The sequence below is a fragment of the Idiotropiscis lumnitzeri genome, chromosome 15 (genome assembly GCF_059441095.1).
Source record: "Idiotropiscis lumnitzeri isolate Australia: NSW breed Sydney's pygmy pipehorse chromosome 15, RoL_Ilum_1.0, whole genome shotgun sequence".
NCBI lineage: Eukaryota > Metazoa > Chordata > Actinopteri > Syngnathiformes > Syngnathidae > Idiotropiscis > Idiotropiscis lumnitzeri.
In genome coordinates this window covers 13,365,574-13,382,889 of record NC_142405.1, presented here as the reverse complement: position 1 = coordinate 13,382,889, position 17,316 = coordinate 13,365,574, and the positions used below count along the sequence as shown (strand labels likewise).

The 17,316-nt window shown below is 39.0% G+C and overlaps 1 protein-coding gene across 11 annotated transcripts in view; it reads right to left on the bottom strand.

Annotated features, from left to right (window-relative positions):
* rbfox1 (RNA binding fox-1 homolog 1) overlaps positions 1-17,316 on the bottom strand; it is a 265,406-nt gene that overhangs the window by 36,088 nt on the left and 212,002 nt on the right. For 10 of the 11 annotated variants that reach the window (XR_015846620.1, XR_015846619.1, XM_088316625.1 and 7 more), the window contains 4 exons: positions 16,914-17,204; positions 6,226-6,372; positions 5,991-6,044; positions 4,932-5,024 (listed from right to left, as the gene is read on the bottom strand). Coding sequence is in view for 9 of the 11 variants with exons in the window: in XM_088316625.1 (XP_088172751.1) it covers positions 4,932-5,024; positions 5,991-6,044; positions 6,226-6,372; positions 16,914-17,204 (585 nt within the window). In the remaining 2 variants the exon portion in view is untranslated. The remainder of the gene's footprint in view (positions 1-4,931; positions 5,025-5,990; positions 6,045-6,225; positions 6,373-16,913; positions 17,205-17,316) is intronic. The other variant, XM_088316626.1, reaches the window with a different exon arrangement.

The window sequence follows — 17,316 nt, the reverse complement described above, 5'->3', positions numbered from 1 at the left end:
TAAACGCATCAAAGTTTTCTTGAATCAATTAAACATTGATAGCCTAAAGTAAGTATATGTATACCCTTCCAATATCCACAGATTCCTAAGCTGTTTCAGGTAAAACTGGATGTTATGTTAGCACACAACAACACGTATAGGTTGCCTCGATTTGCAATATTTAATTTTGGTTAGAATTGTTTTTCTGATGCATGCATACTTTTTGTAAAGGGACTAAAGCTAATGAACAAAAAATATATCTAAATTATTCTCCAGAAAGGTTGGAAAGATGGATTAAATTTGGATGGCATGTACTGATTCATCACTTCATATTAACATGTTAGATTCCCAAGACACATTAATCATATGCACATTAATTTGAAAGGTAAAATCAGCCATTGGGTCAAAGCATCTATGTGTGGGTCACAGGATAGGAAGGAAAGATAAAGGGCTCTCTATATTTGTGTCCAGCACAAGTCTGGTGCAAAGCGTGGTGCTACTGTGCGCAAAGGTGGGGTTTCCTTTGTTTTGGTATTTTCGCAGACGGCCACAGTTGGAAACAGAGGGTTTATGGGCGTGAACGCAGCCGACTCGCTTTGCGGCCAATGGAACAGGCTCCTTTCGGTCAGTTTAAATTTAGTAGATGAGAGGCACACATCTTTGACATGGCAAAATGACAATTTTTTTTTCTGGAGTCCATGCGGGAGATCAAAGAGTGCAAAGGATGTTGATAAGTAACTGCAAGCAGACCTCCATGGGTGGTGATTTTAAAAATACTGCCACCTTTAAAAAAAAAAACAAAATGGACTAAATATAATTTTCATCAAAACATTTTGGTCTTAAACAGCTCCAAATGATGCTGGCTGCCTTTGCTAAAAATCGGCTGCATCCTTAGTGACACAGATCATTCAATTCGTCACATGAAATGAAATATATTTTAATATAATGCAATCAGTAATTGGTTCAGTTTTTCATGTTTTGAAAAAAAAAATACTTGTGACCCTATTATAAGGTGACTACCATATTTCCCTGACTGTATATAAGGCACAACAAATCCCTAAAAAAAAACAAAACAAACAAAAAACAAAAAAAAAACAAACAAGCAGTACCAGGCTATAAGCTACATTTTTCTTTGTTGAAAAAAATGTTGTTTACTGCATGTACAGAATGATTTTGTACTCTAAATGCACATAAAGGTACATAAACAGATTGTTAAAACAGTGCCTTTTAACACTGCAACAACTTTGCTAATTAATACAGAACAGACCCAAGAGAAAAAAAAATTTAGATTCATTTAGCGTATTTTCTGAACTATCGAGCGCCCCTACGGGTGAAAGAAAAATCCACAGAAAAGCCGCATGGTTCGAAATCTAGGAAAAAAGTAGCGGCTTATAGTCCGGAAAATACGGTATATAATAATAATGATGTGTTCAATGAATTGATTTCTACAAAGATTCAGAGGGTTCGATGCAGGCTGTTGACGTATTTATGGATAAAATATTAAAATCTACTACACGTCCAGAGAAGTCAAACTTAGTCCGCCTGCACCTTGATAAATTCTACCAAAATCACATACACCACCTGTACAAAACTGGGACCAACAGGCATAAAGTTGAGTCTACTTTCTACCACTCAGGAGAGACATGGAGCCGCTGTAGGTATACATAGTGCCCCCAGCTCAGCGCTTGTACGTTGTGGTTTACCCCGGCAGACAAGAGGGTGGCCTCTCGCCTCAGAGTTGGTGGCTGAATGTGCCAATGCGTCAAACAGAAGTTCAGAGTACTATACCTGCCCCTTTTGGCATAATTGGAGGGGTTGCTGGCGAACGCTCCCAATGTGGACAATGTGTGGTCAATGTCAATGAGCAGAATCTTGCATATGTGGTAATTGTGATCAAGAGGTGTCTCCGTCTCTAAGCTGTGACATCATGACGCTAATAGACTTAAATTCCACTACTTGCATTACTTCGACATTATAGCCATCTCTGTTCTGAACTCTCACACACACACGAGACCACCCTTACCTTGCAGAACAGCATCGTGATGTGTTTTTATATACCCTTCAGTATTATTTTCCATTGCACTCTCTTATTTATCTAATTTATATATTTGTCTGTATTATTGTTGTATTGCACTGGAGAGGGGAGCTCTCTAATCTCGTTGCACTCTTGAGTACAATGACAATAAAGGGATTTCTAATCTTCTAATCTAATCTATTCATGTCATTGACCACACCAGTAAAGTAGTTGGTTTCTTCCTCACTCCTATAGTGTGGTTCTGTACTGCATTTGTGTTTCGCCTCATTTGTTTACTTCTGCTTGTGTATTTGTAGTGGGTTGTGCGCCAGACGCCATGGAAACAAGTACAGGTAGTCCCTGTACTCAAAAGACCAAATTTCCTTGCGGATAGAGCGTGCAGAGGACTCAAACATTTTGCGGTTTTACATGGCCGTACAGATTATTGTTAATATTCTGGCATTCAAGTAGTTATTGACTGCATGTGAACATAGTTAGTGAGACCTGGAAGGGTGTAATTGGGACAAACACTGCATTCACATCGGGGACAGTGTCTCTGGATTGGTTAACCTGGATGGTAGTATGTTTTTTTTAAAAAGGGGGTCCGGAAGGTGTATTCCAATTAAAGGGGGATCACTCCTTAGGCTCCTTGGTAAGGTCTATTCACGGGTGCTGGAGAGGAGGGTCCATCGGGAAGTCGAATCCGAGATTTAGAAGGAAGAGCATGGTTTTTGTGCCAGTCGTGGAACAGTGGAGCAGCTCAACACCCTCAGCAGAGTCCTCGAGAGTGAATATGACTTTGCCCAAGCATGTTTTGTGAACTTGGAGAAGGTGTTCAAAGGTGATCATCTGGGAGCTCTATTGGGTTCCCTATGCAACCGATGCCAGAGTTTGATTGTTGGAATTGGGATTCATTTCCAACGAGGGTTGGACATCGCCATGACCACACTTTTTCACAGATTCTGTTCTTGACATTTTCGGACATAATTTCTACGAGCAGACAAGATGTTCTGGGGGTCCAGTTTGAGATGGAGTGTGAGCTCGACAGGCGGATCGAAACAATGTCTGCAGTGATGCAAATTCTGTATCAGTCTGCCGTGATGAAGGAGTAGCTTGAGCCGAAAGGCGAAATTCTCAATTAACCGGTCGATCTATGTTCCAATGCTCACTTAGGGTCCTGAGCTGTGGGTCGTGACCAAAAGAACAACATACTGGATTCAAGGAAAGTTTCCTCCGCATGGAGTCTGGCCGAGAGATAGAGTGAAAAGCTCAGACATCTGAAACCAACTCAGTGTCAAGAGGCTGCTCCTCGTAACGCGAGATGCCAGATGAGGTGGCTCGGGCATCTGATTAGGATGCCTCCTGGATGCCTCTTTCGGGCATGTCCCATCGGTAGATGAATCTGAGGACAGACGTCCCAAGTCACGCTGGTGAGACCAAGACTCTGGCCTGTAATGCCTGGTGAACTCTTTGGAAGAGTTTGAAGACGTGGCTTGAAAGAGGGAAATCTGGCCTCCCCTGCTGGAGTTGTTGCCTCCATGACCCGACCCCGGATAAGCAGTAGATAAAGGATGGATGGCTGGATTATTATTGATAATTATATTATTAATTAATATGAGGCATATCGTCCAACTCACTGCAATGTGTATTTTAAACTGGTATCACTTTCCCGCCCCCCATTTTCTACATGTGATAATACTACCAGAATATTTGTGTATTATATTCTCAAGAATGCAGTAAAAGGAATTCCTTTGAGAAATTCCAAAAAGTCAAATTGTGACTATCGACCTGATTTCACTTGCTTCTTCGCTGGGAGTATGAAGCCCAACTCATGTCTGCAAAAACACCAATACTCGGTCCAACCTGCCTCCACGCAGAGTAAGGTTGTTGCACAAAACTTGCGCTGGGCACAAAAATAGAGAAATATGTGACAATCTTGTCATCTACTAGCCTTTTCATCTTGCCCTAAGACTAAATTTGCATGAGAACTATCTAAAAATCTGCATTTTGCAAATGTTTTGCGTGCAGACGACATTACCAAAAAAGATTCCCATTCACGCAGTAGCAAAAACGCTTGGGGACAATGCCATAAGGGGCCCATATTGCTCGTACCAACTGCTTATCCTCCTGGTTTTAGCCAAAAGCATATTTCTAATATATTCCGAATGTGAAAGTTATGGCAGCAATGTGTCGCCACTGGTCACAGTGAATGCACACTCACTCGAGGCACATTATCAAGCTCATTTTCTCGAGCAGCATAAGTAACAACGGTACTGTGTTCTTTTTTTCAAAAATGAATGTGATGTACTCTTGCATGTGTACATCCCATCATTTAGAAATGTCTTCCAGAATTTAGACAGAAATTATAACTCCAGACTATCATTTTGACACCCTATAATGTTTTTATTCATAAAAAGCAGTTGCGTAAAAGAGGGGCCAACTGTTGCAATCCATATTCCTTCAATATGGTCTTTTGTAAACATAGCCTAAATCAGCTGGGAACGTCTCCATTTTCCATGTGATCCTCAACGGGAAAGGTGGTGGCGAGAGAAGAGTGATTTATCTGTTTTTCTTTGGAGCACTTTGGCCAGCTAAAAATCCAAAGCAGCTTCACATTTTCAAAATACAGTTCATAAATCTTTGAGAGGTTTATTAAGCATGAAGCAAGACTAATCTTTATTAAATGATGCACATCAAATAAAAACAGTCTGCTACTGTTCTTTACTGTAAGTTATTTTGTTGTTGGTTCTAAGAAAACTGCAAGCACAGACAAACCTTAAACGTTGGGTGACTTTTGAATGCCATTTCACAAGAAAGCTAAGATAGGGTGTTGTGGTCGCTCACACAAGCACTTACTTCTCACTTACACATACATCAATAGGGGACAAAAAGGACAAGGAGAAGAGAGAAGTGGAAAGAAAGGTTTGAGCACAAGTACCTCTATTTTACGGCCTTCGACCACAGTGCCGTGTAATTTCTCCCTCGCCCTGTCAGCGTCCATACTATGCTCGAATGTTACAAATCCAAAACCCTGCGTGAAAAAAGCGGGAAAACACCAAGGATACATTTGTTATATCCATTAATACAGTTTAAGCATGAGCATGGCACATTTAAGTATAATCAAGCAACGTGTCAACAATCATATAAAGCTGAGAAAACAATACCAACTGACATATCATACAATAACTTTACTAATAATATTACTGATAATTTTAGCATACAATGCTTTTTGTGTCAGGAACAACAGAAATTTTACATGATTAAATACAAAATGAAATTATGAAACACCTGTGAAAAACTCATAAGGCACTGCGCAAAACAAGTGCCAGATTAGATTAGTCCAAGGACAATATCTCAATTTTGCTCTATTGATCTGTCATGACTCTTCAGTTTGTTAATTTAATTGAGAGGGGAGAGATTTAATTATCTTTGAACACCTACAACCTATACGGAATGTAAAATATCTTCATCAATACAGAAATGCTGTTCCTCATTAATGGTGTGAGTTTATCATTGAGTAAACCTTTTATGTTCGGGACTGAAGCAGTTCATTGAATGACATTGAACAACTGGAAAGACTTGGGCTTTGGGATATTGTAGTTTATTTATTTATTTATTTTTATCTGAGTGTTGTCCACATGCTTAGTTATAGGTATCTGCGCTCTGGCTGGCTCATGAATCTCTCAATTAGATTTGTGTTTTTACAGAAAACCTATTATGTATGCAATTATACTACACCAGCCAAAGTTTGTCACTTTCATCTCATCCCATGCAGGGTCGCCATCAATCGTATGATTTGTTCGACATGGATTTTGCCATTCGTGAACCAACTCACCTATTTGGTGTTGTGACGAGCATGACTTAACTAGTTACTGGCTGGGAATGTAAACCCCGCCCACAGCATGAAAGGCATCTGCCGATCTGCCGGCTACCAGCGCCTATTCCAAATAAAATTCGCAAAGGCGGCATGCTTATGAAAAATAAATAAATCACAGACCTTAGAACCACGCTCGTTGAAGATGATTTCCACATCTAAGATTTTGCCAAATTGCTGTTATTGAAAAGAAAACACAGTCAATAATAGTGAAATAGGTATAATATTCTATAAATAACAATCACATTAACAACAAAGACATGATTAATTTACATATATAAAGTACCTGTTTTTCCACATTGGCTCTTATTAAATATTTCCTACTGAACCTGAATAAACTCAGATGTATTGTACTCACGCCAAACATTTGCCTGAGGTCTGGGTCTCTGAACCTGAAGGGGATGTTGGAGACATGAAGTCTTTTGGGTTGGGCCTTGCTGTCTGTGCTCTCAGGTACAGTCTGTGTTGCCGGATGACTATCTGTCTGTGCTGGATCGTCTGTCTGCTGGAGAACACAATCAATCAACAAACTGCAGAGATGGGAAAATTTTGGAATACGAACAAAAATCCCTGCTCTCCATTCTGTCTTTTATTATCACATTACGTTCATCAATCCATTTTAGCCGCCTCTCCTCACAAGGGTTGCTGGCGTGCTGGAGCCTATCCCAGCTATCTTTGGGCAGAAGGCCGGGTGCACCCTGAACCAGTTGCCAGCCAATCGCAGAGCACACAAAGACCATCCATGCTTACAAATACACCTCAGGGCAATTCAGAGTGTCCAATCGACCTGCCATGCATGTTTTTGATTCCAATTATACTAAAAATATAAGATTTTACTCAAGTAAATATCTGTTACAAGCTTTGTAGGAAATTGTAATTGAAAAATGCTAATAATCGCGATCAATTATGGAAAATACGCACATTTATTTGATTTTAAAATAGCCAGATTCTCTCTTTAATTTATTGCCCATCTCCTAGAATGAAACCACATCAGTCAGGGCAATGCACTTATTTCTAGATAAAAACGCCATGTTTTTGGATTCATAAAATAAATAAATTAATCAATAAAAATAATAATACAGCACGTATGTGGGTAAGCGGGACCTCAAAACGTTTTTTTCTTGCTAAAACCACCAGGGTCGCAGTTTTTTGATTGAAGCACGTCGGTAAGTGTGCAGCAGGGTTTCACCATCTCTCGTTTGCAATCGTTTCGTCCAAATATGTTTGGTTGTGTTGCTCAGTGTACTACCACAGCCACTTCCAAATTACATTTAGGATGTGAGTGTATTATAAAAGAGAAAACAAATTCTAGAAAACAGAAGAGCAATAATGAAAGTACAATTTAAAATTTCTGGCAATAGCTCATATGAATACCAGAACAGAGCAAAATCAGATAAGCGGGTGTTGATCCATTAAGGTTATTGATCAGACAGCACTGAGATGATAGATGGCTGCACACTCACATTAAACGAGCATCAAGAGCAGCATCTTTGTCCTGTTGCTCAATGTTAGTGAGATCAATAAAAGCCAGAAGAGATTCTAATATGTATGTGTGCGCATGTGTGTGTCGTTTTAACTGCTGCTTCATAACATCCATACTTCGCAGTCTTCTTGCTTGAGTCGCTGTGGTACAGCTCCATACAGATATCTAGTGTCTGTTTCATAGAAGTAATTATACTAAAATCAGCTCCTTAATTATATTATGAGACTGATTCATAAATTAATAAACCACCAATTCCTAAGAATGAAATACAAATATGATGCATAATATGAGTTTGATACACACACTGCTTAACAAATGAAAGCAATTCTTCTTACAAACATATGAAGCCATTTTCCACCTTTGAAACCTTCTGTTGAATTAGTTACAATGTAATTTTCTGAGTCGTCAAGATTTTCTGTAGCATCAGCAGTAAGTGCTTACAGACCCGTCGCCAGAGCCCAGCCTTAAGGGGGCACATGAAATGCATGGGTTGGCCCAATTATTATTAATACCCGACAGACAGCAGTCATTTAGCTCCATATATTTGGATATAATTGCGTAGCACCACTGTTCCTCGTCGATAGTTTTGAATGGCACCCTTTGCGATAAACGCTGGCAAGTATTATCAGAGTCAGCAATTACAATAATTATACATGGATGTCTTCTTGGGTACATCGACACCGTAGCCATATTGGATGTGGCGAAGAAAAGCTATTTGTGAAGATGCCTCGTTTACTTTTTCCTTGAATATAAATCATCAAGCCAGAACTCATTGGATTAAGCAGACCTTGCTTCTTATTCCATTATGTCATTCAAACTCAATTTTACGAATATTATTTGCCCGTTTTATGGTGAATACAATGGCCACATTCAATATGGCGGATGCGCTGATATAGTACTTCGAAGCCACCTGATTTAACAGGTGTCTGCAGCACAAATTAAAAGGGGAAAAAGGACAAATGTATTCCGCAGTGTCTTCAGCTCTTGTTATTTACAAATATGTACATAATTTACAGACATGTATTGTCTCATTGGAACAATTAGTAAGAACTGTCAAACAGATTAATTTCATGGAGATGATGACATTCACGCTTTGCAGACAACAGCACAAGGGGACAAAGAGCTGGAGAAAATGGGACGGTTTTATGAAATCTGAATTTGGTAAAGAACTTGACATTGATTCCACTCTGTAACTGTCTTCTGTACGCATTGTTTCTTTTCGTGACCCTCTCCCCTGATTTTTTCGTTTGTTAGCTTTTTTGTTTGTTTTGTTCTTAAAGTTTGTTTTTGTTTTACTGTTTTGTGTTTCAGAAATCCTTACTAAAAAAAATAAAGTAAAAAAAAAAGATGTATTGCCACATGACATAATGCCCCGCAAAAAAAAAAAAAACTCAAACAGATTCACTTTTAAAAATATGCCGACTCTTGTATGCTAATATCGACATGTTTGTCGCGTACAAGCCTGTGTACCTAACGGCATTTTCAGTAAGGTTGCGATTGGCTGTTGCAGATAAGACTGGCCATCAAACAAAACAACAACAAAAAAAGATCACACCACTGTTTCTTTATATTTCTAATTGTGTGAAGCAACAACACTGATATTTGACGTGAAAAATTACTACGATAAAATATTAGAAGAAGAAGGTTGTTTTTGGTGGGCGGTCTAAATAAAATAGCATCATCACATGAATACAAAATAATGAATAACATTAGCACTGAGAAGAAATTTTAAAACAAATTAAAGCAAAATTAAAAAGTTAACCACACCCGTGCACGATACGAAACCTCAAGTTAAAAAAAAAAGTAAGGTCAAAATCTATTGCTGCATGCCCACAAATATTGATGCTTCCATTCGTACCAGCTCTGCCTTTCTTTCTGTCTTCTTCTCACAGTCCAAGGCTAAAAGCCATCTAAAAATACAGCCTGTGTGTGACGGGCGGGGAGGTGTATGTGATCAAAAAAATGAAGCATCATAAGGCCAGCAGACTGCAAGTCTTCCACGCAATGCCCAAGTATACATCGGAACACGAGAAGGAGCGCACACGTACACAGCCACAACTGCCATCTGTGAGATGCTCACTGGTGGCGACAACATTCGCCTACACTCGCAGCGAAGACGTAAAACAAACAAACAGAGCAGCTCATCCTGTTTGGCACCAGAAACTGATATGTGAAGTGAGGACAGGCTTGAGGCGGCATGATCCATTGCATGTTGATGAGATCAAAATGAGACTATAGCAAACATTGTTGCCAGTGAGCTTGGATATGCAATATTGTAAAATAGATGTTTTTTGCCTTAAACATCTTTTGCCTACGTTTATGATTGCCAAAGATGAAAATATTAAGGTTGCTTGTACTCCATACTATAGACACACAATTATTTATGTTAAGTCAAAAAAAAATATATATATATATCAAATCATGTATTGGCAAAGTTAGTCATTTTTATGTAAATTGCGTCTGCTGAAAGTGAACTAATAAAGTAACTTGTATTCTAACATAGATACTTTCAAAATCAAGCTGGTAACACTAGTAGCCACCTCTGCCAAAATCTACATCTTTAGTTCAAGAGATCATTCAATTCTACCCCGGAAATGAAATTATTAATAAATATGTTCCCTATTTGGTTCAGATTTTTTTTGTGTTTTCTGACAAACTTTAAAAATAAAAGACTTGATGCATCATTTTAGGAAGATGATGATATGAAGTAATGCCTTGTCATTAGGCAGTAGAACGTTTTAAATGACTGCAACATCCTGCGGTGAATCAGAAGAACAGTTCTTCAAATACAAATTTAACACAATGAAAGTTAGAGATGACACAACTCACCATATTTAAACAAGTATTTTAACATTGTTTATGTAGGAAATATGGTAAGCTGGTTCTGTCGCCAACATAAACCTGTCTTGCTTTTGTTATGCTGTGTGCATTTCCGATATATTTCAAAAATCAAACACAGTGGATGCATATTTCTACAACTTTGACACACCGTAATAGAAAAAAAACCCACTGTAGTCTTCTTTCCCCTATGCAGTTTCCTCTCTTACAAGGAACACTTTTAAGTAGGAGGGGCTTGATGTCACTCTTTAAACAGACCAGAGGTTCTGCGTGTGTGTGTGGGGGTGTGTGCGTGGGTGTGCGGGTGTGGGTGCGTGTGTGTGTGTGTGTGCATATACATGTTGACTTAAAAAAATGCCTAAAAAATTCTATCTATCTAGCTATCTGTCTATCTATCTATCTCTGTGTAACCCAACTCAACGATGTGTCCCATCTATGAGCTAATTTTCACGACATAAACCCGCTCTAAAGGAAAGGTACACAAAGGTCACTGGAGTTTAACCTATCAGATTGCCATTTTATTTTAAAGCCTGAGCCTTTTACACATTGTTACTCAGTATTGTGAGTCTATATTGTTTACAGATGCAGCTATCGTCACCTGAATGAATTTGACATTGGTGCACACATGGAAACCTCTGAGGAAAATTAATTTCTGATTAGTAGTTGATCTGAAGAGATGTTAACAGCAATAATGTATTACAGTATACACAGACAAAATAAATACTTTTCAGAAAAATAAACCCTGCTCAAAGTTGAAATGATGGTTATCCATAAACCGCTTTTATCACATTGAGTGGAATTAGTATGACAACATACAACGATCTGTTTTTTTTTTTTTTTTTTTTTGTATTATGTAGTCTGATGGGCCGTACTGACATGAGAAATATTTTTAAGTGAAGTTTGGCTAGCATTATAATGGAATGCTTCTGTTGTTCAATTTTAATCATGCATTAACTTTAATGTCATATTAAATAACAAGCCATCTGGTTTAGTTTTTGTTTAGTCACTGCATTTATTTTTTATCTTTTTATATGGCTTTGTCCTCTGATGTTGGCTACTTTACCAGTGTGTAGCCGTGCTCTACATCCTAAAACAAAATACAAAACTCTGGCCCAGTTACAGTAGACTTGGAATTTGTGTATTAATATCACCAAGTAGCTGTTTTGGGCTGTTATTGCTGCTTTCATGTTATTTTGGGAATCTTACTCATTGCAGGAAGAAACAGTTGAAGCGTGGTGAGTGAAAGCTACACCCCGGAAAAATGAGAGGGAGAGAAAGAGAAAGCGAGAGAGAGGTGGACGTGGCTGCAAATATGAGGAAAGGAAAAGAAAAATAAAGCAGTGAGCTGATGTGGGGGAAGGAGCAAAGCAGACAGCCAGACTGGAAAGGAAAACCGATGAGGCCTCCAGATGCTTCTTTTTGCTGGCAATTGTGATTTTTAACTTCAATCTCCAGTCTACTGTATTCTTTTTTTAAATTATTTTAGTAACGAATCATACACATCGTAGATCATAACACATTAATGTAGAGCTTCATTTAAAATAAAGCTAATTACATCAAATTATAACTGTTGTGATTTATTTATTATTTTTTTATTGTTATTTTGTTAGTTTTGAGTTATATTTGTCAAAAGTCTCCTAATCACACCTCTTTTTTTCTCGTATGTCCGTTTCTTCACCCAGTCTCGTCATTTCTGCTCCTCCTGTGTCAGCCAATCAGCTCTCTCCATCCACTCCTCTCTTTTCCAGGTGTGCCTTGTCACTTTGTCTGGATTCATTTCCGGTTGCTGTGCACTGCGCTCATTTTCAGATCGCCTGTCATCTATGGTGGTGAGTCTGTTCACTGTTTTACTTTGCCCAAAGAGGGAAACGATACCACAGTTGCACACTTTTCAGGCTGTACAGATTCACTTAAATCTGTCATTTATGCATCTTGATGCCGGATAAAAAAAATGTGGAGGTTCACCGTCAAATCTGGCCTTGCACAAATCGCAAATGCTAAAATCGCCTTGTTGATTTAAGAGCTTTTCTACATACGCTTTTCAAGTCAAACTTCCTGGGCCAGATGAAAAAATAATATTTCAATAGACGTGTAGATGCAGTTGTAACATAAACCACATGTGTTAATATTTTTGAAAAAGAGACTTTGAGAATGCTTTAAGATATACTCAAATTGCCACTGACATAAAGTCTTTTGCAGTGTGACAAAGTTGGCATCTACCTATGGTACACTGATATGAAGGCTCAGCTCCCGTTCTTATGATTTCAACAGTCTTGAACAGGGATCCTAAGAGAAGTGTGTATGGGGAGCAAGCCTAGGTGCATAAAAAAATGACTTGCGCTCCATCAAGATACAACGATCCCTCAGTTTTTGCAGGTGATACGTTCTAAGAACCCCTTCCTCTGCAATAAGTGAATTTCCGTGAAGTGGACTTTGACCCCCCTTTTTTTTTCATTTTTATTTTTTTTTTTGATGGGGAAATTTATTCCTCTATTAAGCCATTCCAAACATCCCAAAGTCTTCCACCATTCTAAACAGTTGATACACTTAATAAATGTAACTTTAAAAATGCAAATCATAAAATAAATAGAGAGCTATTCATTGGGCAGCTCATCCTAATTTTCATCCCATGAAAAAAAAACTTTTTTTTTGACTGTTCTGATTTAAAAGGAAGAGAATAGCAAGAAAATGTGCCAAAATAGTAATCTAAAACTGCAATATATTGAGTTATGGTCATGTGAATGTGCAAAAACCGAACCAACTACAGTACTGACGATAACTAATACAATCGGGTTTAATACGCTGTAGATAAAACAAACCCCTGGCACACCAAGTAACAGACGCCAAACAGATAGGCCAATGAAAACGATAGTGATTGATGACAGAAACATTTGGGAACCTTCAATATCATCATCAACATCAACACAAAGAACGGGAAGGTCAGGTTGAAATATGTCTAAAATTACAGATGTTCTCAAAAAATGTTTTAATGACGGATGAGACAAAGATGAACCCTTCCTTTACCAACAGGCAAAATCTCAAGGAAAGAAATTTAATCTCCAACAGAAGCTCATCTGTGAAAGACATTTGGGGTAAAGTCATTGCTTGGGCCTAAGGCAGGCTCACTAATCTCCTTTGATGAACAACATGATGGCAGCGGCACAATAAAAAAAAAAAATCCTGCCAATTGAAATAAGAAAACAGTGATCATAATGCAGCAAGATACGCAAAACACACTGCCAAAACAAGTTCACCATGGGAAAAAATTTAGATTAGCCAAGTAATCCCCTGATTTAAACTCTACAGAGCATGCATGTTACATGCTAAACAGAAAGGGTGAAAGGAATGAAAACAACTGAACGATCCAGAAACAAAAAAAGGACAATTAAAAGAAGCCAAAGTTTGATGATGCATTCAATACAAGTATTGCAACCAAAAGATTCACAAATATTTTCTTCTAAATTTTGTTTACAATCCAGCAAAAACAAAATTGGTAGCTGAACTAAACTACTCTTATCTTACATTCAAGTTCTCAATGTCATGGCAAGCCCACATGTTTTTGTGTACGGCAAAAATAAAGCACTTGGCTTCACTGTTCCAATACTTTTGGATGAGTGTGTTTGTAATTTCACAAATTCTTCCTGCCAAACTTTAAACTGGTTTGAATAAAGGGCAGTCAAACAATGAAACAAAGCGTGCAAGTTTACCATTTCTGTCATAGTTGCTGACTTCTCATCATTAAGTCAAATTTATTACCTTATCACTTTTATGTACATATATAAATATTACTGTAAAAAGTAGGATATTTACCATTTATATTAAAAGCATAAAAAATAATATTTAAATAATTTATATTTAATATTCTCCTTTGTTGACGACACTGTGGAGCTCGATTTTATTACGTGTTTAACAAGCATCTCAGTCGATCCCAGGAAGTGTCAATCAAACACCTAATTTCTCTTCAGAGTTTAAAGCCCCATATTCGTTTGTACGTTGGAAGAATGAAAAGACTTTCAACTTGGTGAAAGTCGCTGATTGTTTTGAGTTCATCCTTCACACTTAATGAAATCACCTTCCAGACAACTGTCATTCTCGGATTGTGGTAATACTCTACCCTGTATAAAATGCTACTTTGCTGCTAGTTTGCTGTTGCCACTTTGCTGATTGTCACTTTGCCATCTCAACAAACTCCTCTTTGTCCTGTAGTCTGCCAGGATGGCCGAGTGGTCTAAGGCGCCGCGTTCAGGACCCAGTCTCCCCAGGAGCCCTGGGTTCTAATCTCAAATTTCCCCATTGTGGGACTAATAAAGGGAATATTATTAGAATATTAGTCATCCACTGTCCATCTTCACATTCTGCCCAACTTTCATGGCTGCTAACAGGTCCAAATTACACATCACAGCTAAGCCCCCCCCACACATCTTTACCAGTATTTATGAATTGGTTAACATTTGAGTCTTCCATTTGGGTCATAGTGTGCTCAAATACGGCAGAAGAATCTGCCCGTCCAACAACCTGAAGACTTGGAGGTGTCCAGTCACGGAATCCTACTACACTAATATAGCAAGGTACTACAGTAGATGCGTGATTCCATTAAAAAGTTTCCTTTTGAATGTGGCTGCTATTTGTAGTGTTCTAAAATCCGTCTAAATTCAATTACGTTCTAAGGTCTAAGTTCACCTACAATCTGAGCCAATGCAGGTGGGAGGTCTCCTCTGCAGTGTCAAGGACCGCAAATCCAGGAGCTCCCTTTGCTTTACCACTTGCGCAAAGCTTCAGATGAGCCCTGTTATTTAACTGAATGTTGGTAGCAATAATTCTAACGAGCAAGGTCAACGTCCCGCTACCTCCTCGGTTTATTGGACCAAGCTGCTTGGTCTCACTTTCATCGGCCCTGATCAGCTCTTGACCTGAGTACTTTATGAAGAATTTTTGGATCAAGAAATCTTCAAGACTCCTCCCCTCTCTCTCCTTTTGTCAGATTACCAAAGATTACTTGATTAGCATTTCATGTTTTTTTCTTTTGGCTCTCCTCTGTCCCACTTGAATACGACAACTGGTTTTCACTAAGGTAAAAACGATCAGTCAGTACCTCCACATTATCTGCATGATGAATTGAGCTCCTATCTGGAGCCTTCTTTTGCCATCTGTTAATCTGTTCCTATTGCTCTTCCCTTTTGCCTCAGATCTTAACCTCTCATGGGCTAATCAAGAGAAGCAATTTGTGGTGGAAGTGGATGCCTCTGGGGTGGAAGACTTTTCACACTGCATTCTCACGAAGAAATATGGGCTCTTTCAAAGATTAACATGAACAGTTCAACTAATACAATCCTTGCTCTTCGAACCCCAAACCAAGCACTCTATCTCAGATATTTATTTGTGCACTTAATCCCTCTCCCAAGATGTTGGCTGCCAAGTAGACAGCGGGTGTGTTCGTGAGAGAGTTTTCGGGTGTTCAGTTTATCAGACTTAGTTGTTCAACTAAGATCACAGTTTTTGTGGGGCTTTGTTAGCATTTGTTGGCTACTGCTTTACATCGGGACGTCACCTTCAGTCTGTACATGCTAGTTAAGATCTTGAGCCAGGTTCTCCCTGCCACCCTGAGTGGAATAAGCCCATAATATTGGGTCGGAACTCAACCTCTTGCATTTCACCGGCATTTGTCCAGATCGTTGGTAGAGAAATTGTTACATGCTGTGGTGCATCTGCCATCTTTAAAGTTCACCAGCAGTGGCAAATTTATGGATCTCCCACACTTTCTATCTCAATAAATGGACCAACTGCCTCCGTGTATCTTTTCTGCTCTGATCCACAGTGATTGTTTCTTTTTATATAGAAAACTTTTCTTTCTTCAAGAACAAAGGAGATTGTGACGTACAACGTTGTTATAGGGCAGCGAGAAGGGTTTACAATATTTTTGATCAAAGCAAGAAACCTCTTTAAGCTACAACTCCATGCAAGCCCCTGAAGAGATGATCTTATCTTAATTAGGCATATTTTCTTTCTCAAAACAAATAAAAAAATAGAACAGATTGCTTTTCTTAACAGCAAGGGACATCAATGTGACGCCTACAGGCCCCAGGTAGTCCCCAAAGACCACATTTGTAGCTTGTCAACCCATTGTGATTTCCTAGGAATAGTGTAGAAGTGGTCATTTGAAAATGGAAACATTGGCAAAGATTTATAGAAATAAAGTGTTGTATATTGATATATTTCCGGTTCGCAGTTATTGAGCGAAGCGAGTCACTGATGGTGTAGAAGTACATGTGCGGGCAGCATTGGTTCGGTTCCCACTCATTGACGGTGTCTATGTCTGCCATGTGACTGGCTGGCGACCTGTTCAGAGTGTAGTGCGCCTTTCGCCTGTAGTCAGCTGGGATAGGCTCCAGCACCTTACCGCGACCCAGTACAGGATACGCGGTGTGGATAAAGACGTGACAATTATTTTTCGAAATCATTTACGTGATGAGTTTCTTCACATAAATGACTGATATTACTTATTGAGAATAAAATTTGTTCTTTCAGAAGGTTTTATCAAACTAGTAGCCCTTTGCATTAGCATCGCTTTAACACAACAAACAATCGTGCATTTTTATGGAACTGTCCCCCGGCCAGAGTTGCAACCAACTGATTTGAAATGACCAGAAAAAGACAACAAACAAAAACAAGGCTTTGGATTCCAGCTGTGTCAAACTTAACCAAACATTGATGCCATCATGTCTTACTGTGGCTGTGCCGGTGACTGTCTGACTGCCGAGGTCTGATCCATTCTGGTCGCTGTGGCTCTGTGTAGACTGGTACATGGTAAGTGGATGGTCGCTGACAGAGGCCTGAACTCCGGAGTAATCTTGAGGAGCTGGGTGCTGGTGTGAATGTGGATGGGAGTGTGGATGTGGGTGAGCGTGTGAAGCTGTGAATTCTGCGGTAATGCCATTCTGGGGAGGGGGGACAAACTGGGCTGATGGGTAAGTCTGGGCCATGGATGGGTCTGGGGGTGTTGGTGTGTCCTGGTTACCCTGTGGAAAGAGGGAGATGCACATATTGAACATGAAAACTACTAGGACTGTCAAAATGAAAGTGTTAACATGAGATTAATTTAAAAAAATATATATATATGATTGAATATTT